Source organism: Physella acuta, unplaced genomic scaffold (genome assembly GCF_028476545.2).
Source record: "Physella acuta isolate Inbredline_101_S28 unplaced genomic scaffold, ASM2847654v3 ptg000257l, whole genome shotgun sequence".
Taxonomy (NCBI): Eukaryota; Metazoa; Mollusca; class Gastropoda; family Physidae; genus Physella; species Physella acuta.
In genome coordinates, this window is record NW_026731776.1 from 801,725 (window position 1) to 827,479 (window position 25,755).

The 25,755-nt window shown below is 47.0% G+C and overlaps 1 protein-coding gene across 11 annotated transcripts in view; it reads left to right on the forward strand.

Annotated features, from left to right (window-relative positions):
- The window catches only part of LOC131938783 (Kv channel-interacting protein 4), a 197,698-nt gene that overhangs the window by 151,649 nt on the left and 20,294 nt on the right, over positions 1-25,755 (forward strand). For 2 of the 11 annotated variants that reach the window (XM_059296966.1, XM_059296967.1), the window contains exon 2: positions 10,239-10,430. The exons of 4 other annotated variants lie outside the window; for them this stretch is intronic. In XM_059296966.1, coding sequence (XP_059152949.1) covers positions 10,397-10,430 — 34 coding nt within the window. In that variant the 5' untranslated portion in view covers positions 10,239-10,396. Of the gene's footprint in view, positions 1-3,210; positions 3,333-10,238; positions 10,431-10,655; positions 10,690-10,831; positions 10,859-25,755 lie in introns of those variants that run through there. 5 more of the 11 variants (XM_059296968.1, XM_059296969.1, XM_059296964.1 and 2 more) reach the window with 4 other exon arrangements.

A 25,755-nucleotide genomic window follows, 5' to 3' on the forward strand; every position in this document is an offset into this window, starting at 1 on the left:
AGAAGGTGGACAAGTATAGAAGGTGGACAAGTATGAAAGGTTGACAAGTATGAAAGGTTGACAAGCATGAAAGGTTGACAAGTATGGAAGGTGGACAAGTATGGAAGGTTGACAAGATGAGCAGCAGATATAGAAAGATATCAGGTCAAAACACGCGTTATACAACTCACTCTGTCAATTAGCCTGACGACAGCTGGCACAATCTATGCAAACTTGTTGCCCCCTCCCCCCCCCCCCCCCCCCCCCCCCACACACGGCAGGTTTATATTGACCTCTTCTTCCCGCCTCCCTGTTCACCCACAGCCTCATGTGTATGTGTTAGATGTAGGCAGGCCGTCGTCGTCACATTGTCCTTAACATCGTCGTCATCACGTTGTTGTTAACATTGTTGTCATCAAAGTGTTGATAACATTGTTATCATCATGTTATTAAAACAATAATGATTCTACCTTCATCTTCTTTATAAATACGAATACTATAATATAATTTTTACAGCAGGCTCACATTTTGTTACATGTTTATTTAAATACCCCATAGAAAAATTCAATTTAAAAAAAATATAGGCAAAGCATTCTTTTTTGTATGTTTTTTTATTGCCGTCGTTCTTTTCTCGGTCGGATTTGCCCGTCCACATTGTGTATTGTCGAGGATTGTGTCAATGACAGCCTTTGTACCATGTCGGTTTTTGTCTTAATCATATTGTGCTTTGTTGTGTAATGAATGTGATAAATGTGGGCAGTAACGGTGGTTGAACTATTGTAGCAATTATCTGACGATAGCAATCATATTAGACCAATGTCTTCTTCCCATTTTATCCCAATTCAAAGTTTTCTATACGATGAAAACTGTGTAGGTTGGAACATTCTATCGCATTCTATTATGTTATTTGTAAAACGGAATTTAAACTTAATTCAGAATAAATATTTGTACGTGTGTCAGAAATATTACCATTTGAATACAACCTACGCACATATATCTGAAATATTTACATTGCATTTAATTAATGGCATGTTGACTTGCATTTTCTGAATACCTAATATATAAAAGTATTAACCAATTCCATGCAAATACACATCTGCGACTTTTTTCCTGCGACTTTTTTTTTCTCTACGATGCCCCCCTCCACCCCCCCCCCCCGGCTAGCACCACCGCCTACAGCAAGTGATGCGCCTGTTTGTGTGTTGGACACTGTGTGTTGGACACTGTGTGTGTTGGACAATGTGTGTGTTGGACAATGTGTGTGTGTGTGTGTGTTGGACACTGTGTGTGTTGGACACTGTGTGTGTTGGACACTGTGTGTGTGTGTTGGACACTGTGTGTTGGACACTGTGTGTGTGTGTTGGACACTGTGTGTTGGACACTGTGTGTGTGTTGGACACTGTGTGTGTGTTGGACACTGTGTGTGTGTGTGTGTGTGTTGGACACTGAAACACCAACAAATGGTGAGACAAGAAAACTCGGTTCTCTCCCCTTGATATTAGCAGCTTAACATTACCTCCCTTGGAACTAGCTATTGGTAAGATGAGATGACATCAGATGACCGTAAATGATACGATTGCCATTAGATAACGTCAAATGACATATGGCATTAGATAACACAAATGACACGCTCTGTCATTAGATAACGTCAAATGACATATGACATTATTTAACAACAAATGACATAATATATGCGATGTGGGACGAGAAGACACATCCACCAACGATTACAGTTTTGGGTCATTTCACTTGGGTCATTTGGTAAGGGTCATTTGGGTAGGGTCATTTGATCAGCGTAATTTAATTGCACTAAGAACCTCCCATGGGAGCCGTGTACCTTAATTACGGGGACGTAATGTTTGGTGTAATCACTCAGTTATCGACCCGCCGGCCCAGAGTTGCTTCCCTTTTTGTTTACAAACAAAATATTTTCTGCTGTGTGTGGGTTCCACGCGCGTGGGTGGTGACACACTGCGCTGTGTTAGTTGACGGCTAGTGGTGACACAACATTTTGGTGAGACATTCTGTGACTCTTGTGTCAGCCTGTCCTTATGACTTATTTCAAAATTAAAGTGGCTTTGTAACTCTTGTATCTTATTTACCCTGCCCCTTATGATTCCTATATCACCGTGCCATTAGTGAATTGTGTCACCGTGTCTTTGTAACTGTGACTCTTATATCACGGCAGGCCCTGTGACTCTTATATCACGGCAAGCCCTGTGACTTATATCACGGCATGCCCTGTGACTCTTATATCACGGCAAGCCCTGTGACTCTTATATCACGGCAAGCCCTGTGACTCTTATATCACGACATGCCATGTGACTCTTATATCACGGCAAGCCCTGTGACTCTTATATCACGACATGCCATGTGACTCTTATATCACGGCATGCCCTGTGACTCTTATATCACGGCATGCCTTGTGACTCTTATATTACAGCAGGCCCTGTGACTCTTATATCACGGCATGCCTTGTGACTCTTATATCACGGCATGCCCTGTGACTCTTATATCACGGCATGCCCTGTGACTCTTATATCACGGCATGCCCTGTGACTTATATCACGGCATGCCCTGTGACTCTTATATCACGGCATGCCCTGTGACTTATATCACGGCATGCCCTGTGACTCTTATATCACGGCATGCCCTGTGACTCTTATATCACGGCATGCCCTGTGACTTATATCACGGCATGCCCTGTAACTATTATATCACGACATGCCCTGTGACTTATATCACGGCATGCCCTGTGACTTATATCACGACATGCCCTGTGACTCTTATATCACGAAATGCCCTGTGACTCTTATATCACGGCATGCCCTGTGACTCGTATATCACAGCAGGCCTTGTGACTCTTATATCATAGCAGGCCCTGTGACTCTTATATCAGGGCATGCCCTGTGACTCTTATATCATAGCAGGCCTTGTGACTCTTATATCACAGCAGGCCCTGTGACTCTTATATCACGGCATGCCCTGTGACTTATATCACGGCATGCCCTGTGACTTATATCACAGCAGGCCTTGTGACTCTTATATCACGGCATGCCCTGTGACTCTTATATCACGGCATGCCCCTGACTCTTATACCCTTAGCCCACTAATCCACCACTTTAACCGACCTCTCTGTGTACTAGCCCCTCTATACATCACCTGTGTAACCCACCTGTGTAACCCACCTGTGTAACCCACCTGTGTAGCAGCTGACCATCTGTTGCCGTGTCGGCTGTGTGACAGACGACCCGCAACCAACATGGCTGCCATGTTTTCAATGTCAGCCTCGTTTTTCCGGCGTATGTCCTCGTTTCACGGGTTCAAAGTTCATGCACATCAGAAGCCACGGGGTAAGTTGGATTCGTTCCCCACCCCATTTAGGTAGCACACCCTGGCAGGTGGGACGGGTACTTGAGGCCCCACCCCCGGGGTGACGTTTTTAAGCCCGCCATCAATAACGGTGAGCAGGTCTCACGTCGCAACTCGCTGGCTGGTTCAGTCCATCGCGTCAAATGTTTACTGCGTTCAATGTTTACTGCGTTCAATGTTTACTGCGTTCAATGTTTACTGCGTTCAATGTTTACTGCGTTCAATGTTTACTGCGTTCAATGTTTACTGCGTTCAATGTTTACTGCGTTCAATGTTTACTGTGTTCAATGTTTACTGTGTTTAATGTTTACTGTGTTCAATGTTTACTGTGTTCAATGTTTATTGTGTTCAAAGTTTACTGCGATCAATGTTTACTGTGTTTAATTTTTACTGCGTTCAATGTCTACTTTACCTAAAGTTTACCGTGCGAACTGTTTACTTTACCTAACGTTTACTGCGTCATGCTATGTTTACTTTGTTAAATGTTCTTTTTTAGCAATGTTTACCTCATCAAATATTTACTTTGCCAAATATTTACCGCATTAAATGTTTACTTTGCCCAATATTTACCGCATCAAATGTTTACTTTGCCAAATATTTACCGCATCAAATGTTTACTTTGCCAAATATTTACCGCGTCAAATGTTTAATTTCCAAATGTGTATCACCCTTTGCTTTAATAAATGCATCTTAAGTCTTTCTTACCAACCTTGAAAATGATTAGATCTATCTTTCAAGTTGACAACTTTAAGGGGATAGATCTATCTATCAAGATCTTTAAAGTTGTCAACTTTGGCCATCTAACGTAGACTAAATTTGGCCATCTAATGTAGACTAAATTTGGCCATCTAATGTAGACATAATTTGGCCATCTAATGTAAACATAATTTGGCCATCTAATTCAGAGAATCTTTGACCATGTAATTGAGACAACAATTGTGTTATATAACATTAAACCTATTATGTGTTTTATCTCTCTCTCCCTCTCTCTCTCTCTCTCTCTCTTTAGCTTTGTGTATGTGATAGCTCTGTGTAAGCTCTCCCTAGCTCCGTGTGTTAGCTCTCCCTAGCTCCGTGTGTTAGCTCTCCCTAGTTCCGTGTGTTAGCTCTCCCTAGCTCCGTGTGTTAGCTCTCCCTAGCTCCGTGTGTTAGCTCTCCCTAGCTCCGTTTGTAAGCTCTCCCTAGCTCCGTGTGTTAGCTCTCCCTAGCTCCGTGTGTTAGCTCTCCCTAGCTCCGTGTGTTAGCTCTCCCTAGCTCCGTGTGTTAGCTCTCCCTAGCTCCGTGTGTTAGCTCTCCCTAGCTCCGTGTGTAAGCTCTCCCTAGCTCCGTGTGTTAGCTCTCCCTAGCTCCGTGTGTAAGCTCTCCCTAGCTCCGTGTGTTAGCTCTCCCTAGCTCCGTGTGTTAGCTCTCCCTAGCTCCGTGTGTTAGCTCTCCCTAGCTCCGTGTGTTAGCTCTCCCTAGCTCCGTGTGTTAGCACTCCCTAGCTCCGTGTGTTAGCTCTCCCTGTTAGCTCTCCCTAGCTCCGTGTGTTAGCTCTCCCTAGTTCCGTGTGTTAGCTCTCCCTAGCTCCGTGTGTTAGCACTCCCTAGCTCCGTGTGTTAGCTCTCCCTGTTAGCTCTCCCTAGCTCCGTGTGTTAGCTCTCCCTAGCTCCGTGTGTTAGCTCTCCCTAGCTCCGTGTGTTAGCTCTCCCTAGCTCCGTGTGTTAGCTCTCCCTAGCTCCGTGTGTTAGCTCTCCCTAGCTCCGTGTGTTAGCTCTCCCTAGCTCCGTGTGTTAGCTCTCCCTAGCTCCGTGTGTTAGCTCTCCCTAGCTCCGTGTGTTAGCTCTCCCTAGCTCCGTGTGTTAGCTCTCTCTAGCTCCGTGTGTTAGCTCTCCCTAGCTCCGTGTGTTAGCTCTCCCTAGCTCCGTGTGTTAGCTCTCCCTAGCTCCGTGTGTTAGCTCTCCCTAGCTCCGTGTGTTAGCTCTCTCTAGCTCCGTGTGTTAGCTCTCCCTAGCTCCGTGTGTTAGCTCTCTCTAGCTCCGTGTGTTAGCTCTCCCTAGCTCCGTGTGTTAGCTCTCCCTAGCTCCGTGTGTAAGCTCTCCCTAGCTCCGTGTGTTAGCTCTACCTAGCTCCGTTTGTAAGCTCTCCCTAGCTCCGTGTGTTAGCTCTCCCTAGCTCCGTGTGTTAGCTCTCCCTAGCTCCGTGTGTTAGCTCTCCCTAGCTCCGTGTGTAAGCTCTCCCTAGCTCCGTGTGTTAGCTCTACCTAGCTCCGTTTGTAAGCTCTCCCTAGCTCCGTGTGTTAGCTCTCCCTAGCTCCGTGTGTTAGCTCTCCCTAGCTCCGTGTGTTAGCTCTCCCTAGCTCCGTGTGTTAGCTCTCCCTAGCTCCGTGTGTTAGCTCTCCTTAGCTTCGTGTGTTAGCTCTCCCTAGCTCCGTGTGTTAGCTCTCCTTAGCTCCGTGTGTTAGCTCTCCCTAGCTCCGTGTGTTAGCTCTCCCTAGCTCCGTGTGTAAGCTCTCCCTAGCTCCGTGTGTTAGCTCTCCCTAGCTCCGTGTGTTAGCTCTCCCTAGCTCCGTGTGTTAGCTCTCCCTAGCTCCATGTGTTAGCTCTCCCTAGCTCCGTGTGTTAGCTCTCCCTGTTAGCTCTCCCTAGCTCCGTGTGTTAGCTCTCCCTAGTTCCGTGTGTTAGCTCTCCCTAGCTCCGTGTGTTAGCTCTCCCTAGCTCCATGTGTTAGCTCTCCCTAGCTCCGTGTGTTAGCTCTCCCTAGCTCCGTGTGTTAGCTCTCCCTAGCTCCGTGTGTTAGCTCTCCCTAGCTCCGTGTGTAAGCTCTCCCTAGCTACGTGTGTTAGCTCTCGCTAGCTCCGTGAGCTCATTTCACTAGAAGCCATTGTTCCCACTGTCCTCATGTGGCGGTTTGTCCTTGACGTGCTGTTTGTGGCAAATGGCGGATGAATGATTGATTGATGATTGATGAATGATTGATTGGTGATTGATGAATGATTGATTGGTGATTGATGAATGAATCAAAGTGAAAACTGTTGAATTATTGATCCAACTTTGATTGGCATCACGCTGCTGGCGCTTAATTACTTGCAGCTGATTGATAATTAATGCCGCTTTAGACAGTCGATACAACGCTAGAGCTTAAAATAGACAAGGTGTGGGGCACGCTGTGTGTGACGGGCTGAATGTGTGGGGAAACGAGGGGGGGGGGGGGCGGGGTTGTTTCATATGAACGTTAAGAAATTGATAATTGCGGGGATGGGGGGGGGGGGGGAAATCCAACAACAGTACTACGGCTGTTTGTTAAAAACCCACCTGATCCCGCAAGGTAAAAGCCTACTGTATTAGCACCAAATCGGAGTGAAGATATCGATCTATCCGGCTGTATGGAGCCAGCGGCTTATTGATTTCAGCCAATCAAAGCCGGATGTTACCAAAGAATTTCCGGTACCCCTTCTTCCATCACCCACCCACCCCCTCCACAACAGTTTCACTTTCGTTTCGATGCTCTAAAAATAGCAGTGGGTTATACAAAAGTTCACGATTACATGTGGGGGGAGGGAGGGGGGTGTTTACCTGTGGGGGGAGGGAGGGGGTGTGCTTACCTGTGGGGGGGAGGGGTTGTACTTACCTGTGGGATGGGCTGGAATAGTTCCAGAAATACTTGAACCTCGTGACCTGATTGACCCCACCCTGGGCAAATATTCTTGTCTTTCATTCAAAAACTACTCACGTTCTCTACACAACAGTACAAACCTACAGGTTCACGACACAACAGGACAAACCTATAGGTTCACCACATAACAGTACAAACCTGTAGGTTCACCACACAACAGTACAAACCTACAGGCTCACCACACAACAGTACAAACCTACAGGTTCACACCACAACAGTACAAACCTACAGGTTCACCACACAACAGTACAAACCTATAGGTTCACCACACAACAGTACAAACCTACAGGTTCACACCACAACAGTACAAACCTACAGGTTCACACCACAACAGTACAAACCTACAGGTTCACCACACAACAGTACAAACCTATAGGTTCACCACACAACAGTACAAACCTATAGGTTCACAACAGTACAAACCTACAGGTTCACCACACAACAGTACAAACCTATAGGTTCACAACAGTACAAACCTATAAATTCACACCACAACAGTACAAACCTACAGGTTCACACCACAACAGTACAAACCTACAGGTTCACACCACAACAGTACAAACCTACAGGTTCACCACACAACAGTACAAACCTATAGGTTCACCACACAACAGTACAAACCTATAGGTTCACACCACAACAGTACAAACCTACAGGTTCACGACACAACAGTACAAACCTATAGGTTCACCACTCAACAGTACAAACCTATAGGTTCACACCACAACAGTACAAACCTATAGGTTCACCACACAACAGTACAAACCTATAGGTTCACCACACAACAGTACAAACCTATAGGTTCACACCACAACAGTACAAACCTATAGGTTCACCACACAACAAAACCTATAGGTTCACGACACAACAGTACAAACCTATAGGTTCACGACACAACAGTACAAACCTATAGGTTCACCACACAACAAAACCTATAGGTTCACGACACAACAGTACAAACCTATAGGTTCACGACACAACAGTACAAACCTATAGGTTCACCACACAACAAAACCTATAGGTTCACGACACAACAGTACAAACCTATAGGTTCACCACACAACAAAACCTATAGGTTCACCACACAACAGTACAAACCTATAGGTTCACACCACAACAGTACAAACCTACAGGTTCACAACAGTACAAACCTACAAGTTCACAACACAACAGTACAAACCTACAGGTTCACACCACAACAGTACAAACCTACAGGTTCACAACAGTACAAACCTACAAGTTCACAACACAACAGTACAAACCTACAGGTTCACCACACAACAGTACAAACCTACAGGTTCACCACACAACAGTACAAACCTATAGGTTCACCACACAACAGAACAAACCTACAGGTTCACACCACAACAGTACAAACCTATAGGTTCACACCACAACAGTACAAACCTACAGGTTCACCACACAACAGTACAAACCTATAGGTTCACACCACAACAGTACAAACCTACAGGTTCACGACACAACAGTACAAACCTATAGGTTCACCACACAACAGTACAAACCTATAGGTTCACCACACAACAGTACAAACCTACAGGTTCACCACACAACTGTACAAACCTACAGGTTCACCACACAACAGTACAAACCTATAGGTTCACAACACAACAGTACAAACCTATAGGTTCACCACACAACAGTACAAACCTATAGGTTCACAACACAACAGTACAAACCTATAGGTTCACAACACAACAGTACAAACCTATAGGTTCACCACACATGAGTACATGAGTACAACAGCACACAACGAAATCTTTAAAAAGTTTAGACACAAGAAACAGGGGGAGGGGACCAATACATCAGGCGCCCAATAGGAGATGCTGGAATTATTTATTATATGCACTTGTTTATCACCAAACTAATCTCATGTTAAATTTCTCATCTCTGGTCACATGACCTTAATTTAGCTTTCTGGAGGTGCAGAAGAGAACCATCTGTCTATGACACCCCCCCCCCCCCCCCACTCAACCCCTTCATTCCACCCCACTCTTGAGGGCAACTGTATATCATTGGGTGGGGTAGGGGCGCTATTTATACTATAACATAGTGCTGTACCCCCCCCCCCCTCCCCACTTTCCCTGTTGGCAACATAAACCCTGCTCTTGTTAGCTTCCATTGAAATTGTTGTTTTAATAATGAGTGACTTGTCTCCCCTTGCCCAAGGCCAACAGGAAGTGTGTGAAATTAACACGATGAAATTGAAGCGTTCCTTTCTTAGAATTAGCCAGTCAAACTTCGTTTCGTCTTTAATTATTGATCTAGTGTTTGTTGCAGCTTTTTTTTCTAATTTTTTCTGTTTTCTCTGTTACAACTGTCTGATACAACAAATTTTCTGTTTTCTGTAACATTTGTTTCAACTCTTGTCGGACACGTTTTCTGTAATGCCGGCTATTTGCTAAAACTCTTCCGGCTATATTGTACAGCTGTGCCGGCTTTTGTACAGCTGTGCCGGATATTGTGCCGGCTGTTTTACTGCTGTGCCGGCTGTTGTGCAGCTGTGCCGGCTGTTGTACAGCTGTGCCGGCTGTTGTACAGCTGTGCCGGCTGTTGTGCCGGCTGTTGTACAGCTGTGCCGGCTGTTGTACAGCTGTGCCGGCTGTTGTACAGCTGTGCTGGCTGTTGTGTAGCTGTGCCGGCTGTTGTGCCGGCTGTTGTGCAGCTGTTGTACGACTGTGCCGGCTATTGTACAGCTGTGCAGGCTGTTGTGCCGGCTGTTGTGCAGCTGTTGTGTAGCTGTGCCAGCTGTTGTGTAGCCGTGCCGGCTGTTGTGTAGCTGTGCCGGCTGTTGTACAGCTATGTCGGCTGTTGTGTAGCTGTGCCGGCTGTTGTACAGCTGTGCCGACTGTTGTACAGCTGTGCCGGCTCTTGTGTAGCTGTGCCGGCTGTTGTACCAGCCCGCCAACTTGACCACACACCTGACAAAAGTTCTGCTGTCAGCAGATATCGATCTAAGCCGGCAGCAGACGCCTGTTGCTAGGAAACCATCCAATCACCCAGCTCTGGTCACGTGGGGGGAATCTCCAGGTGCCACGTCTTCTCCGTGACCCAATTTCACTTTGTGACGTCAGCCGTGACACGATTGATCCTCTACACACCTGACATTTGGACATGACGTAAAACATGACATCAAATGTCATCGGTTAGATATATGACATGAGCATTATCTGATCAGTGTGCGACATAACATGATGATGACGGTATTTCAACAGTTTAACTAAATACAGGTGACATGAAATATTGGTCACGTGATGACCGTAAGACTGTAAGGTCTGGTGTCCACGGGATATAAACATGTCAGAGACACAAACATTTGGTGAGGTCAAAACATTTCTTTCAAGGTCAAACGTTTGAATGCTGACTGGGGATCATGGGACAAATTTACGAGAAGGTGCACATCGGAGGTAAGAGGGGGTGACAGGGGGGGGGGGGGGTAATGGCAGGTACAGGGGGATCATGGGACAAATTTACGAGAAGGTGCACATCGGAGGTAAGAGGGGTGATTAGGGGGGGGGGGGGTGATGGTAGGTACAGGGGGATCATGGGACAAATTTACGAGAAGGTGCACATCGGAGGTAAGAGGGGGTGATTGGGGGGGGGGGGGGGGTGATGGTAGGTACAGGGGGATCATGGGACAAATTTACGAGAAGGTGCACATCGGAGGTAAGAGGGGGTGATTGGGGGGGGGGGGTGATGGCAGGTACAGGGGGAGAGGGGGACAAATTTACGAGAAGGTGCACATCGGAGGTAAGAGAGGGTGATTAGGGGGGGGGGCGTGATGGCAGGTACAGGGGGAGAGGGGGACAAATTTACGAGAAGGTGCACATCGGAGGTAAGAGAGGGTGATTAGGGGGGGGGGGGTGATGGCAGGTACAGGGGGAGAGGGGGAAGGAGGGGGTGGGCGTGGTGGCAGGATATGGTGAGAGGGGGGTGGGCGTGATGGCAGGAACAGGGTGAGTGGAATTCTTGTTCTGTGGAAATAAATGTAAACACTACTAATACAGTATGCGAGCCAAGCCTGTAAACAGGACACTAGACCTTGATTTGACATAATGCCATGCCTACTTTTATAAGACTGAAATTTTTCCCCAAACAAAATAGATAATACTCATAAGAATTTATTCTTTAAAAATTTTTTTCCAAACATTTTAATTTTAATTAAAATTGTATCCGAAAAGAATAAATCACTGTATGAATTATTATTTCTATTATTCGCATTAAAAATGGACTTAACCTACATTTAAAAAGAAAATACCGTTTAGGGGCCTAGCTAGTTTTTTTAAATTTCGCGAGGCTACATAAATCTTAATTTTATTTGTCTCTAGAAACATAATTTAAATGTTTTATTTCATTTTTAGAAACATAATTTAAATATTCTTGTTCCATCTTTATAAAATATAATTAAAATATATTTGTTTTTCTCTATATAATATGATACATTTCATTATTTTAATTAGGCCAGTGTTGAGAGATTGATATACAATTTTAAAAATGCATGTTCATTCTGTGGGTTATTTTAGTTAAAGTGGTTGTTTTTATTTAAGTATTTTGTTTTTTGTTTTAATATTTAGAAACTTTTTACGGGTAGACAATCATGCCAAAACTTGCATTAAACATTGTTATTTCCCTTGCATAACAAATAATATGAGCCGCCATTGTAGTTGAGTGTGGGACCGCGCGCTAGCACGGTAATCCCGCATGCGCAGACCTTCGTCACGCTAACAATCCATTGGCCGAGTCTGAACGGTTTTAAATTACGCGTTGGGTTCGAGGTTTTTTCTCCCACGTCATCAAATAAATCTAAAAGCTTTAGCCTGTGGACAAAGCAATACATAGTCATTTACATTCACTTATGTGTTTGATTTACGTAATGATGTTGTGCTTAGAAATTGTTGTTAGATGGTGTTGTGGCGAGATGGGGTTGTCTAAATGTGGTTGCGGGGTTGGGGCTAAATGGGGTTGTGGTTAGATGGGGTTGTGGTGGGGTTGTGGTTAGATGGGGTTGTGGTTAGATGGGGTTGTGGTGGGGTTGTGGTTAGATGGGGTTGTGGTTAGATGGGGTTGTGGTGGGGTTGTGGTTAGATGGGGTTGTGGTTAGATGGGGTTGTGATGGGGTTGTGGTTAGATGGGGTTGTGGTGGGGTTGTGGCTAGATGGGGTTGTGGTTAGATGGGGTTGTTGCTAGATGGGGTTGTGGCTAGATGGGGTTGTGGTTAGATGGGGTTGTGGTGGGGTTGTGGTTAGATGGGGTTGTGGTTAGATGGGGTTGTTGCTAGATGGGGTTGTGGCTAGATGGGGTTGTGGTTAGATGGGGTTGTGGTGGGGTTGTGGTTAGATGGGGTTGTGGTTAGATGGGGTTGTGGTGGGGTTGTGGTTAGATGGGGTTGTGGTTAGATGGGGTTGTGGTGGGGTTGTGGTTAGATGGGGTTGTGGTTAGATGGGGTTGTGGTTAGATGGGGTTGTGGTTAGATGGGGTTGTGGTGGGGTTGTGGCTAGATGGGGTTGTGGTGGGGTTGTGGTTAGATGGGGTTGTGGTGGGGTTGTGGTTAGATGGGGTTGTGGTTAGATGGGGTTGTGGTTAGATGGGGTTGTGATTATATGGGGTTGTGGTTAGATGGGGTTGTGGTTAGATGGGGTTGTGGCTAGATGGGGTTGTGGTTAGATGGGGTTGTTGCTAGATGGGGTTGTGGCTAGATGGGGTTGTGGCTAGATGGGGTTGTGGTGGGGTTGTGGTTAGATGGGGTTGTGGTTAGATGGGGTTGTGGCTAGATGGGGTTGTGGCTAGATGGGGTTGTGGTTAGATGGGGTTGTTGCTAGATGGGGTTGTGGCTAGATGGGGTTGTGGTTAGATGGGGTTGTGGTGGGGTTGTGGTTAGATGGGGTTGTGGTTAGATGGGGTTGTGGTGGGGTTGTGGTTAGATGGGGTTGTGGTGGGGTTGTGGCTAGATGGGGTTGTGGCTAGATGGGGTTGTGGTTAAATGGGGTTGTGGTTAGATGGGGTTGTGGTGGGGTTGTGGCTAGATGGGGTTGTGGTTAGATGGGGTTGTGGTTAGATGGGGTTGTGGTTAGATGGGGTTGTGGTTAGATGGGGTTGTGGTTAGATGGGGTTGTGGTTAGATGGGGTTGTGGTGGGGTTGTGGCTAGATGGGGTTGTGGTGGGGTTGTGGTTAGATGGGGTTGTGGCTAGATGGGGTTGTGGTGGGGTTGTGGTTAGATTGGGTTGTGGTGGGGTTGTGGCTAGATGGGGTTGTGGTTAGATGGGGTTGTGGTGGGGTTGTGGTTAGATGGGGTTGTGGTTAGATGGGGTTGTGGTGGGGTTGTGGTTAGATTGGGTTGTGGTGGGGTTGTGGCTAGATGGGGTTGTGGTTAGATGGGGTTGTGGTTAGATGGGGTTTTGGTGGGGTTGTTGTTAGATGGGGTTGTGGCTAGATGGGGTTGTGGTGGGGTTGTGGGTAGATGGGGTTGTGGCTAGATGGGGTTGTGGTTAGATGGGGTTGTGGTGGGGTTGTGGCTAGATGGGGTTGTGGTTAGATGGGGTTGTGGCTAGATGGGGTTGTGGTTAGATGGGGTTGTGGCTAGATGGGGTTGTGGTTAGATGGGGTTGTGGTGGGTTGTTGTTAGATGGGGTTGTGGCTAGATGGGGTTGTGGTGGGGTTGTTGTTAGATGGGGTTGTGGTTAGATGTGGTTGTGGCTAGATGGGGTTGTGGTGGGGTTGTTGTTAGATGGGGTTGTGGTTAGATGGGGTTGTGGTTAGATGGGGTTGTGGTTAGATGGGGTTGTGGTTAGATGGGGTTGTGGTTAGATGGGGTTGTGGTTAGATGGGGTTGTGGTGGGGTTGTGGTTAGATGGGGTTGTGGTTAGATGGGGTTGTGGTTAGATGGGGTTGTGGTGGGGTTGTGGCTAGATGGGGTTGTGGTTAGATGGGGTTGTGGCTAGATGGGGTTGTGGTTAGATGGGGTTGTGGCTAGATTGGGTTGTGGTTAGATGGGGTTGTGGTGGGTTGTTGTTAGATGGGGTTGTGGCTAGATGGGGTTGTGGTGGGGTTGTTGTTAGATGGGGTTGTGGTTAGATGGGGTTGTGGCTAGATGGGGTTGTGGTGGGGTTGTTGTTAGATGGGGTTGTGGTTAGATGGGGTTGTGGTTAGATGGGGTTGTGGTGGGGTTGTGGTTAGATGGGGTTGTGGTTAGATGGGGTTGTGGTTAGATGGGGTTGTGGTGGGGTTGTGGTTAGATGGGGTTGTGGTTAGATGGGGTTGTGGTGGGGTTGTGGTTAGATGGGGTTGTGGTTAGATGGGGTTGTGGCGGGGTTGTGGTTAGATGGGTTTGTGGTTAGATGGGGTTGTAGTGGGGTTGTGGTTAGATGGGGTTGTGGTTAGATGGGGTTGTGGTTAGATGGGGTTGTGGTTAGATGGGGTTGTGGTTAGATGGGGTTGTGGTGGGGTTGTGGTGGGGTTGTGGTTAGATGGGGTTGTGGCTAGATGGGGTTGTGGTTAGATGGGGTTGTGGTTAGATGGGGTTGTGGTGGGGTTGTGGTTAGATGGGGTTGTGGTTAGATGGGGTTGTGGTTAGATGGGGTTGTGGTTAGATGGGGTTGTGGTTAGATGGGGTTGTGGTTAGATGGGGTTGTGGTTAGATGGGGTTGTGGTGGGGTTGTGGCTAGATGGGGTTGTGGTTAGATGGGGTTGTTGCTAGATGGGGTTGTGGCTAGATGGGGTTGTGGTTAGATGGGGTTGTGGTGGGGTTGTGGTTAGATGGGGTTGTGGTTAGATGGGGTTGTGGTTAGATGGGGTTGTTGCTAGATGGGGTTGTGGTTAGATGGGGTTGTGGTTAGATGGGGTTGTGGTGGGGTTGTGGCTAGATGGGGTTGTGGTGGGGTTGTGGTTAGATGGGGTTGTGGCTAGATGGGGTTGTGGTGGGGTTGTGGTTAGATTGGGTTGTGGTGGGGTTGTGGCTAGATGGGGTTGTGGTTAGATGGGGTTGTGGTGGGGTTGTGGTTAGATGGGGTTGTGGTGGGGTTGTGGTTAGATGGGGTTGTGGTTAGATGGGGTTGTGGTGGGGTTGTGGTTAGATTGGGTTGTGGTGGGGTTGTGGCTAGATGGGGTTGTGGTTAGATGGGGTTGTGGTTAGATGGGGTTTTGGTGGGGTTGTTGTTAGATGGGGTTGTGGCTAGATGGGGTTGTGGTGGGGTTGTGGGTAGATGGGGTTGTGGCTAGATGGGGTTGTGGTTAGATGGGGTTGTGGTGGGGTTGTGGCTAGATGGGGTTGTGGTTAGATGGGGTTGTGGCTAGATGGGGTTGTGGTTAGATGGGGTTGTGGCTAGATGGGGTTGTGGTTAGATGGGGTTGTGGTGGGTTGTTGTTAGATGGGGTTGTGGCTAGATGGGGTTGTGGTGGGGTTGTTGTTAGATGGGGTTGTGGTTAGATGTGGTTGTGGCTAGATGGGGTTGTGGTGGGGTTGTTGTTAGATGGGGTTGTGGTTAGATGGGGTTGTGGTTAGATGGGGTTGTGGTTAGATGGGGTTGTGGTTAGATGGGGTTGTGGTTAGATGGGGTTGTGGTTAGATGGGGTTGTGGTTAGATGGGGTTGTGGTGGGGTTGTGGTTAGATGGGGTTGTGGTTAGATGGGGTTGTGGTTAGATGGGGTTGTGGTGGGGTTGTGGCTAGATGGGGTTGTGGTTAGATGGGGTTGTGGCTAGATGGGGTTGTGGTTAGATGGGGTTGTGGCTAGATTGGGTTGTGGTTAGATGGGGTTGTGGTGGGTTGTTGTTAGATGGGGTTGTGGCTAGATGGGGTTGTGGTGGGGTTGTGGTTAGATGGGGTTGTGGTTAGATGGGGTTGTGGTTAGATGGGGTTGTGGTTAGATGGGGTTGTGGTTAGATGGGGTTGTGGTTAGATGGGGTTGTGGCTAGATGGGGTTGTGGTTAGATGGGGTTGTTGCTAGATGGGGTTGTGGCTAGATGGGGTTGTGGCTAGATGGGGTTGTGGTGGGGTTGTGGTTAGATGGGGTTGTGGTTAGATGGGGTTGTGGCTAGATGGGGTTGTGGCTAGATGGGGTTGTGGTTAGATGGGGTTGTTGCTAGATGGGGTTGTGGCTAGATGGGGTTGTGGTTAGATGGGGTTGTGGTGGGGTTGTGGTTAGATGGGGTTGTGGTTAGATGGGGTTGTGGTGGGGTTGTGGTTAGATGGGGTTGTGGTGGGGTTGTGGCTAGATGGGGTTGTGGCTAGATGGGGTTGTGGTTAAATGGGGTTGTGGTTAGATGGGGTTGTGGTGGGGTTGTGGCTAGATGGGGTTGTGGTTAGATGGGGTTGTGGTTAGATGGGGTTGTGGTTAGATGGGGTTGTGGTTAGATGGGGTTGTGGTTAGATGGGGTTGTGGTTAGATGGGGTTGTGGTGGGGTTGTGGCTAGATGGGGTTGTGGTGGGGTTGTGGTTAGATGGGGTTGTGGCTAGATGGGGTTGTGGTGGGGTTGTGGTTAGATTGGGTTGTGGTGGGGTTGTGGCTAGATGGGGTTGTGGTTAGATGGGGTTGTGGTGGGGTTGTGGTTAGATGGGGTTGTGGTTAGATGGGGTTGTGGTGGGGTTGTGGTTAGATTGGGTTGTGGTGGGGTTGTGGCTAGATGGGGTTGTGGTTAGATGGGGTTGTGGTTAGATGGGGTTTTGGTGGGGTTGTTGTTAGATGGGGTTGTGGCTAGATGGGGTTGTGGTGGGGTTGTGGGTAGATGGGGTTGTGGCTAGATGGGGTTGTGGTTAGATGGGGTTGTGGTGGGGTTGTGGCTAGATGGGGTTGTGGTTAGATGGGGTTGTGGCTAGATGGGGTTGTGGTTAGATGGGGTTGTGGCTAGATGGGGTTGTGGTTAGATGGGGTTGTGGTGGGTTGTTGTTAGATGGGGTTGTGGCTAGATGGGGTTGTGGTGGGGTTGTTGTTAGATGGGGTTGTGGTTAGATGTGGTTGTGGCTAGATGGGGTTGTGGTGGGGTTGTTGTTAGATGGGGTTGTGGTTAGATGGGGTTGTGGTTAGATGGGGTTGTGGTTAGATGGGGTTGTGGTTAGATGGGGTTGTGGTTAGATGGGGTTGTGGTTAGATGGGGTTGTGGTGGGGTTGTGGTTAGATGGGGTTGTGGTTAGATGGGGTTGTGGTTAGATGGGGTTGTGGTGGGGTTGTGGCTAGATGGGGTTGTGGTTAGATGGGGTTGTGGCTAGATGGGGTTGTGGTTAGATGGGGTTGTGGCTAGATTGGGTTGTGGTTAGATGGGGTTGTGGTGGGTTGTTGTTAGATGGGGTTGTGGCTAGATGGGGTTGTGGTGGGGTTGTTGTTAGATGGGGTTGTGGTTAGATGGGGTTGTGGCTAGATGGGGTTGTGGTGGGGTTGTTGTTAGATGGGGTTGTGGTTAGATGGGGTTGTGGTTAGATGGGGTTGTGGTGGGGTTGTGGTTAGATGGGGTTGTGGTTAGATGGGGTTGTGGTTAGATGGGGTTGTGGTGGGGTTGTGGTTAGATGGGGTTGTGGTTAGATGGGGTTGTGGTGGGGTTGTGGTTAGATGGGGTTGTGGTTAGATGGGGTTGTGGCGGGGTTGTGGTTAGATGGGTTTGTGGTTAGATGGGGTTGTAGTGGGGTTGTGGTTAGATGGGGTTGTGGTTAGATGGGGTTGTGGTTAGATGGGGTTGTGGTTAGATGGGGTTGTGGTTAGATGGGGTTGTGGTGGGGTTGTGGTGGGGTTGTGGTTAGATGGGGTTGTGGCTAGATGGGGTTGTGGTTAGATGGGGTTGTGGTTAGATGGGGTTGTGGTGGGGTTGTGGTTAGATGGGGTTGTGGTTAGATGGGGTTGTGGTTAGATGGGGTTGTGGTTAGATGGGGTTGTGGTTAGATGGGGTTGTGGTTAGATGGGGTTGTGGTTAGATGGGGTTGTGGTGGGGTTGTGGCTAGATGGGGTTGTGGTTAGATGGGGTTGTTGCTAGATGGGGTTGTGGCTAGATGGGGTTGTGGTTAGATGGGGTTGTGGTGGGGTTGTGGTTAGATGGGGTTGTGGTTAGATGGGGTTGTGGTTAGATGGGGTTGTTGCTAGATGGGGTTGTGGTTAGATGGGGTTGTGGTTAGATGGGGTTGTGGTGGGGTTGTGGCTAGATGGGGTTGTGGTGGGGTTGTGGTTAGATGGGGTTGTGGCTAGATGGGGTTGTGGTGGGGTTGTGGTTAGATTGGGTTGTGGTGGGGTTGTGGCTAGATGGGGTTGTGGTTAGATGGGGTTGTGGTGGGGTTGTGGTTAGATGGGGTTGTGGTGGGGTTGTGGTTAGATGGGGTTGTGGTTAGATGGGGTTGTGGTGGGGTTGTGGTTAGATTGGGTTGTGGTGGGGTTGTGGCTAGATGGGGTTGTGGTTAGATGGGGTTGTGGTTAGATGGGGTTTTGGTGGGGTTGTTGTTAGATGGGGTTGTGGCTAGATGGGGTTGTGGTGGGGTTGTGGGTAGATGGGGTTGTGGCTAGATGGGGTTGTGGTTAGATGGGGTTGTGGTGGGGTTGTGGCTAGATGGGGTTGTGGTTAGATGGGGTTGTGGCTAGATGGGGTTGTGGTTAGATGGGGTTGTGGCTAGATGGGGTTGTGGTTAGATGGGGTTGTGGTGGGTTGTTGTTAGATGGGGTTGTGGCTAGATGGGGTTGTGGTGGGGTTGTTGTTAGATGGGGTTGTGGTTAGATGTGGTTGTGGCTAGATGGGGTTGTGGTGGGGTTGTTGTTAGATGGGGTTGTGGTTAGATGGGGTTGTGGTTAGATGGGGTTGTGGTTAGATGGGGTTGTGGTTAGATGGGGTTGTGGTTAGATGGGGTTGTGGTTAGATGGGGTTGTGGTTAGATGGGGTTGTGGTGGGGTTGTGGTTAGATGGGGTTGTGGTTAGATGGGGTTGTGGTTAGATGGGGTTGTGGTGGGGTTGTGGCTAGATGGGGTTGTGGTTAGATGGGGTTGTGGCTAGATGGGGTTGTGGTTAGATGGGGTTGTGGCTAGATTGGGTTGTGGTTAGATGGGGTTGTGGTGGGTTGTTGTTAGATGGGGTTGTGGCTAGATGGGGTTGTGGTGGGGTTGTTGTTAGATGGGGTTGTGGTTAGATGGGGTTGTGGCTAGATGGGGTTGTGGTGGGGTTGTTGTTAGATGGGGTTGTGGTTAGATGGGGTTGTGGTTAGATGGGGTTGTGGTGGGGTTGTGGTTAGATGGGGTTGTGGTTAGATGGGGTTGTGGTTAGATGGGGTTGTGGTGGGGTTGTGGTTAGATGGGGTTGTGGTTAGATGGGGTTGTGGTGGGGTTGTGGTTAGATGGGGTTGTGGTTAGATGGGGTTGTGGCGGGTTTGTGGTTAGATGGGTTTGTGGTTAGATGGGGTTGTAGTGGGGTTGTGGTTAGATGGGGTTGTGGTTAGATGGGGTTGTGGTTAGATGGGGTTGTGGTTAGATGGGGTTGTGGTTAGATGGGGTTGTGGTGGGGTTGTGGTGGGGTTGTGGTTAGATGGGGTTGTGGCTAGATGGGGTTGTGGTTAGATGGGGTTGTGGTTAGATGGGGTTGTGGTGGGGTTGTGGTTAGATGGGGTTGTGGTTAGATGGGGTTGTGGTTAGATGGGGTTGTGGTTAGATGGGGTTGTGGTTAGATGGGGTTGTGGTTAGATGGGGTTGTGGTTAGATGGGGTTGTGGTGGGGTTGTGGCTAGATGGGGTTGTGGTTAGATGGGGTTGTTGCTAGATGAAGTTGTGGCTAGATGGGGTTGTGGTTAGATGGGGTTGTGGTGGGGTTGTGGTTAGATGGGGTTGTGGTTAGATGGGGTTGTGGTTAGATGGGGTTGTTGCTAGATGGGGTTGTGGCTAGATGGGGTTGTGGTTAGATGGGGTTGTGGTGGGGTTGTGGTTAGATGGGGTTGTGGTTAGATGGGGTTGTGGTGGGGTTGTGGTTAGATGGGGTTGTGGTTAGATGGGGTTGTGGTGGGGTTGTGGTTAGATGGGGTTGTGGTTAGATGGGGTTGTGGTTAGATGGGGTTGTGGTTAGATGGGGTTGTGGTGGGGTTGTGGCTAGATGGGGTTGTGGTGGGGTTGTGGTTAGATGGGGTTGTGGTGGGGTTGTGGTTAGATGGGGTTGTGGTTAGATGGGGTTGTGGTTAGATGGGGTTGTGGTTAGATGGGGTTGTGGTTAGATGGGGTTGTGGTTAGATGGGGTTGTGGTTAGATGGGGTTGTGGCTAGATGGGGTTGTGGTTAGATGGGGTTGTTGCTAGATGGGGTTGTGGCTAGATGGGGTTGTGGTTAGATGGGGTTGTGGTGGGGTTGTGGTTAGATGGGGTTGTGGTTAGATGGGGTTGTGGCTAGATGGGGTTGTGGCTAGATGGGGTTGTGGTTAGATGGGGTTGTTGCTAGATGGGGTTGTGGCTAGATGGGGTTGTGGTTAGATGGGGTTGTGGTGGGGTTGTGGTTAGATGGGGTTGTGGTTAGATGGGGTTGTGGCTAGATGGGGTTGTGGCTAGATGGGGTTGTGGTTAGATGGGGTTGTGGTGGGGTTGTGGTTAGATGGGGTTGTGGTTAGATGGGGTTGTGGTGGGGTTGTGGTTAGATGGGGTTGTGGTTAGATGGGGTTGTGGTTAGATGGGGTTGTGGTTAGATGGGGTTGTGGTGGGGTTGTGGTTAGATGGGGTTGTGGTTAGATGGGGTTGTGGTTAGATGGGGTTGTGGTGGGGTTGTGGTTAGATGGGGTTGTGGTTAGATGGGGTTGTGGTTAGATGGGGTTGTGGTTAGATGGGGTTGTGGTTAGATGGGGTTGTGGCTAAATGGGGTTGTGGTGGGGTTGTGGTTAGATGGGGTTGTGACCACACGTCGCCACAACGTTGACCCAGGTATACGGGTCACCCGGTCAAGGAGGTTGATGCCACTTCATTTCCCGACCCTTCTCTCATCACTTGTATATGTACATCTGGTACAACTGTCTGTCTGGTACATGTTAGTTTTTGTTGCCCAAAGTTATTGCCCATATTTGTTGACCATATTTGTTGCCCGTATTTATCGTCTGCCACAGTTATTGTCCCTGGGTGGGTCTCACGTGGCTTTTGGCGGGAAGAAATTAATGTGTAACTAATTCTGACTTCCGTCAGTTTTCCCCCAACCCACCTCTAGATCCCGCCTCTCGGTACTGAGCCACTCCCCCCCCCCCCCCATCTGAGTCTTCACCTCCCCCCTCCCTTCCACCCCAATCCACAAGAACGAATGTGAAACGATCAACTGCTAGCTATCAAATATCACCCCCCCACTATATTACCCCCCCCCCCTCCACAAATTTATCGACGTGAGCCGCTCGTGTCGCCGCTTGATGACGTCACTGTGTGCCAGCACACGTGATCAATATTTGATTGTCCTCACCGTCAAAAGTGTCGCTCTAACATCAGCTGGTGGAGCTCTAACATCAGCTGGTGGAGCTCTAACATCAGCTGGTGGAGCTCTAACATCAGCTGGTGGAGCTCTAACATCAGCTGGTGGAGCTCTAACATCAGCTGGTGGAGCTCTAACATCAGCTGGTGGAGCTCTAACATCAGCTGGTGGAGCTCTAACATCAGCTGGTGGAGCTCTAACATCAGCTGGTGGAGCTCTAACATCAGCTGGTGGAGCTTTAACATCAGCTGGTGGAGCTCTAACATCAGTTGGTGGAGCTCCTCTTCAAACATCTTGTCTCTCCGTACTTCTGTCTGTCTGTCTGTCTGTCTGTCTGTCTGTCTGTCTGTCTGTCTGTCTGTCTGTCTGTCTGTCTGTCTGTCTGTCTGTCTGTCTGTCTGTCTGTCTGTCTGTCTGTCTGTCTGTCTGTCTGTCTGTCTGTCTGTCTGTCTGTCTGTCTGTCTGTCTGTCTGTCTGTCTGTCTGTCTGTCTGTCTGTCTGTCTGTCTGTCTGTCTGTCTGTCTGTCTGTCTGTCTGTCTGTCTGTCTGTCTGTCTGTCTGTCTGTCTGTCTGTCTGTCTGTCTGTCTGTCTGTCTGTCTGTCTGTCTGTCTGTCCGTCTGTCCGTCTGTCCGTCTGTCTAGCGGGTGTGAGCCAGAATGGTCTTGAAGTCCTAGCTCAAACTTTAAAGTCTTTTCTTTAGAGCAGAAGACACCCACACAGTGTTTCTTCCAGACCGGGGGAGGGGGGGGGATGTGCTCTAGTGTAAAGGGGAGGGTCGAGTGAGGGGAGGGTGGAGTAAGGCTTGCTAACCCTAGTTCTATACGATTGTAGGGTGGAAAAGTCACAGGAAGAAAAAAACAGAAAAAAAATTACATTTAATTCATCATAAGTTGATGTGCACTTTCTGAAAACTTAAAAGTATTGACAAATTCCATGCAAATAAACGTTTGTGGCTTTTTTCCTGTGGCTATTTTTTTCCCTTCACGTTCTATAGTGTCCAGCTTCTAGAGTCCTGTGACATCTTAGTGAATATCTCGTTCCTAAAGACACTCTAGACTTAAAGGTTCTCTCAGATATCTGCAGTCGTCCCATCCATTAAGTCATGCGGTCATCACAGGCATTAAGTAATGCGGTCATCTCAGCCATAAAGTCATTCAGTCATCTGAGTGGCGTGACTCGATGTCAGTGTTTACAGTGATTACAGGTCGTAGATAGTGTCCGGTCAATGTTTGGACATTTCCTTGGGTGTCCTTCAATTAATTCAGTTAACATGCTAGTGTCCGGTCAATGTTTGGACATTTCCTAAAGTGTCCATCAATTAATATAGTTAACATGCTAGTGTCCGGTCAATGTTTGGACATTTCCTAAAGTGTCCATCAATTAATATAGTTAACATGATAGTGTCCGGTCAATGTTTGGACATTTCCTTGGGTGTCCTTTAATTAATTCAGTTAACATGCTAGTGTCCGGTCAATGTTTGGACATTTCCTAAAGTGTCCATCAATTAATATAGTTAACATGCTAGTGTCCGGTCAATGTTTGGACATTTCCTTGGGTGTACTTTAATTCAGTAAACATGCTAGTGTCCGGTCAATGTTTGGACATTTCCTTGGGTGTCCTTTAATTAATTCAGTTAACAGGCTAGTGTCCGGTCAATGTTTGGACATTTCCTAAAGTGTCCATCAATTAATATAGTTAACATGCTAGTGTCCGGTCAATGTTTGGACATTTCCTTTGGGTGTCTTTCAATTAATTCAGTTAACATGCTAGTGTCCGGTCAATGTTTGGACATTTCCTTGGGTGTCCTTCAATTCAGTTAACATGCTAGTGTCCGGTCAAAGTTTGGACATTGTGACCTACTTAGGTCCAGTAATGTTTTAGTTTGACATTGTGTTAATACCATATATGGATTGATGGTGCAACAACCGGGTTTTTTTTCCTCTGTCTTACTAAGAGTGTCTAAGACGTGGAAATTTTCCATCAAGATCTGATTGATTAATTCAGACCAGATGACCACACCAACCAATGGCCACATGAGTTGGGGGTAACCTCCCCTGTTGCCTAAGTCTTTAACTAGATCGCCCACAGGCAGCACGAGGCAGTCCACCTTGATCAAGCGGTCCATTATGACCAGGCCGTCCATTTTGTCCGGCAGTAGATTCTGACTATTTGAACGTGAGAGAGCTTAAGTCCTGAGTGTGCTATGCATTCCTAAGTTGTTAAAGTGTTCTAATATTATATTACTTGTCGCCAAGTGATTTCTTGATGCTATAGCAGTGTTATGTGACCAGTGGCTATTTTTATACAGTGTTAGAATCTGTGATAGTATTTTTTCTTACGCTTTGTAAGTTGGGTTTTGTTATTTTCTAAACTAAATATTTTATCTTGTTTAACCTAGTGTTCTGCAACAACTGTGTTCGCTTATTAAAGGTTGTATGTAGATTGAATGAGTTGTTAACTTCAATAGTATCACTAGTTTTCCCTAGACATCGAAATCGAGCCCTAGTGTGTTGTTGAGTTAATGTCCATTCATTTAGGCTTTAAGTCATTTGCATATAACCCCCAAAGAAAGAATCCGGGGGCGTTCACCATCTATCTGGCTGGTAGATAGGTGTCCGTTACAACATTCCTTGGGTGTCCTTCAATTCAGTTAACATTTTTTCACTTTATGGTGTCCTCAAGTCTTGACGTGTATTTTTAATGTGCCCTAAAATCTTAGCGTGTCTTTAAATCTTGAATTCAGGGGCGGAACTACCATACAGCGATGCGGTGACACAATTTTAAAATCTGAGGTGTACCAAAATCTGACGCAAAAAAAAGTTACCTAATTTAACTAAGTTATTTTTTTTTTTTTTTTTTTTTTTTTTTTTTTTTTTTTTTTTTTTTTTTTTTTGGACCTAGATATTACAGCAATGATTGTTCAACAGTAACTAACACAAGCTATTGCGTACAAAAAAAAACCTACATGAATAACAGACAGACAAACCTTCAAACCACTTCCATGACGTATTTCTCTTCATTAGTAAGTCTAATATGGGTGCCCATAAAACTCCTTTAAATAATTTTGTACAAAACAAATAAATTAAAAAGTGCTTGCTTCTCTTAATTATTTCTTAAATAAAACATACTAAAGATTGGCATAGATATAAAAAGGAAGTGATTTAAAATGAATAAATAAAATGAAAACATAAGAACAAAACGAACACAGGAAACCTTTACACATATTAAGCATCCGTGCTTCATATTCTTTTGACAGACTTACCACAGTTGACGATAATTTTTTCCCAATTAATGGCGGACATTAAATGAGATAATGAGGTTTTTAAAACTCGATGACGTCAGTTTGTGCTAATTTCAGTGTGGTTTCTTGTCTCGCGGCCTATATACTTCAAATGTAATTAAATGACTAAATTAGGTAATTATATAATTGGGGTCGCAAACTATTTTGCGAGGGAGATGGGGGGGGGGGGGGGGGAGGCGGTGTCTCAAATTTTAAAATGTCCTCAAATCTTAAAATGCCCTCAAATCCTAAAGTGTCCTCAAATTTTAAAATGTCCTCAAATCTTAAAATGTCTTCAAATTTTAAAATGTCCTCAAATCTTAAAATGTCTTCAAATTTTAAAATGTCCTCAAATCTTAAAATGTCTTCAAATTTTAAAATGTCCTCAAATCTGAGAGTGTCCTCAAATCTTTAAATGTCGTAAAACATTAAAAATGTCCTCAAATCTTAAAATGTCCTAAAACATTAAAATGTCCTCAAATCTTAAAATGTCCTAAAACATTAAAATGTCCTCAAATCTTAAAATGTCCTAAAACATTAAAATATCCTCAAATCTTAAAATGTCCTCAAATCTTAAAATGTCCTCAAACATTAAAATATCCTCAAATGTTAAAATGTCCTCAAATCTTAAAATGTCCTCAAACATTAAAATGTCCTCAAACATTAAAATGTCCTCAAATCTTAAAATGTCCTCAAACATTAAAATATCCTCAAATCTTCGAATCTGCATGCTTGTTTCAGCTTGTTTAAAAGTTTCCAGAAATCACATGTGTCCAAAACTTCCCTTCCATTTAATTAGTTCTGTAATTGATGATGTCCAATATCTATCGAGGACATCTAGGTACGTATGTGCTTGGGGTGTCCCCATAAGCACACGAAAGGCCGGCAAAAGACCGGCAGGAGACCGGCAGAGACCGTGGTGGTGACGGCTGAAATCAATGAGTGCTGGGACGAGCGCGCGGGGTCGCGACACGTGCATCACGTGCAGCAGTACAGTCCCGTGCTATAAATAGACGCAGTTACTATATGAAGTATAAACAAAAGGTGTGAGTAGAGCCGGGGAGGGCGGGGGG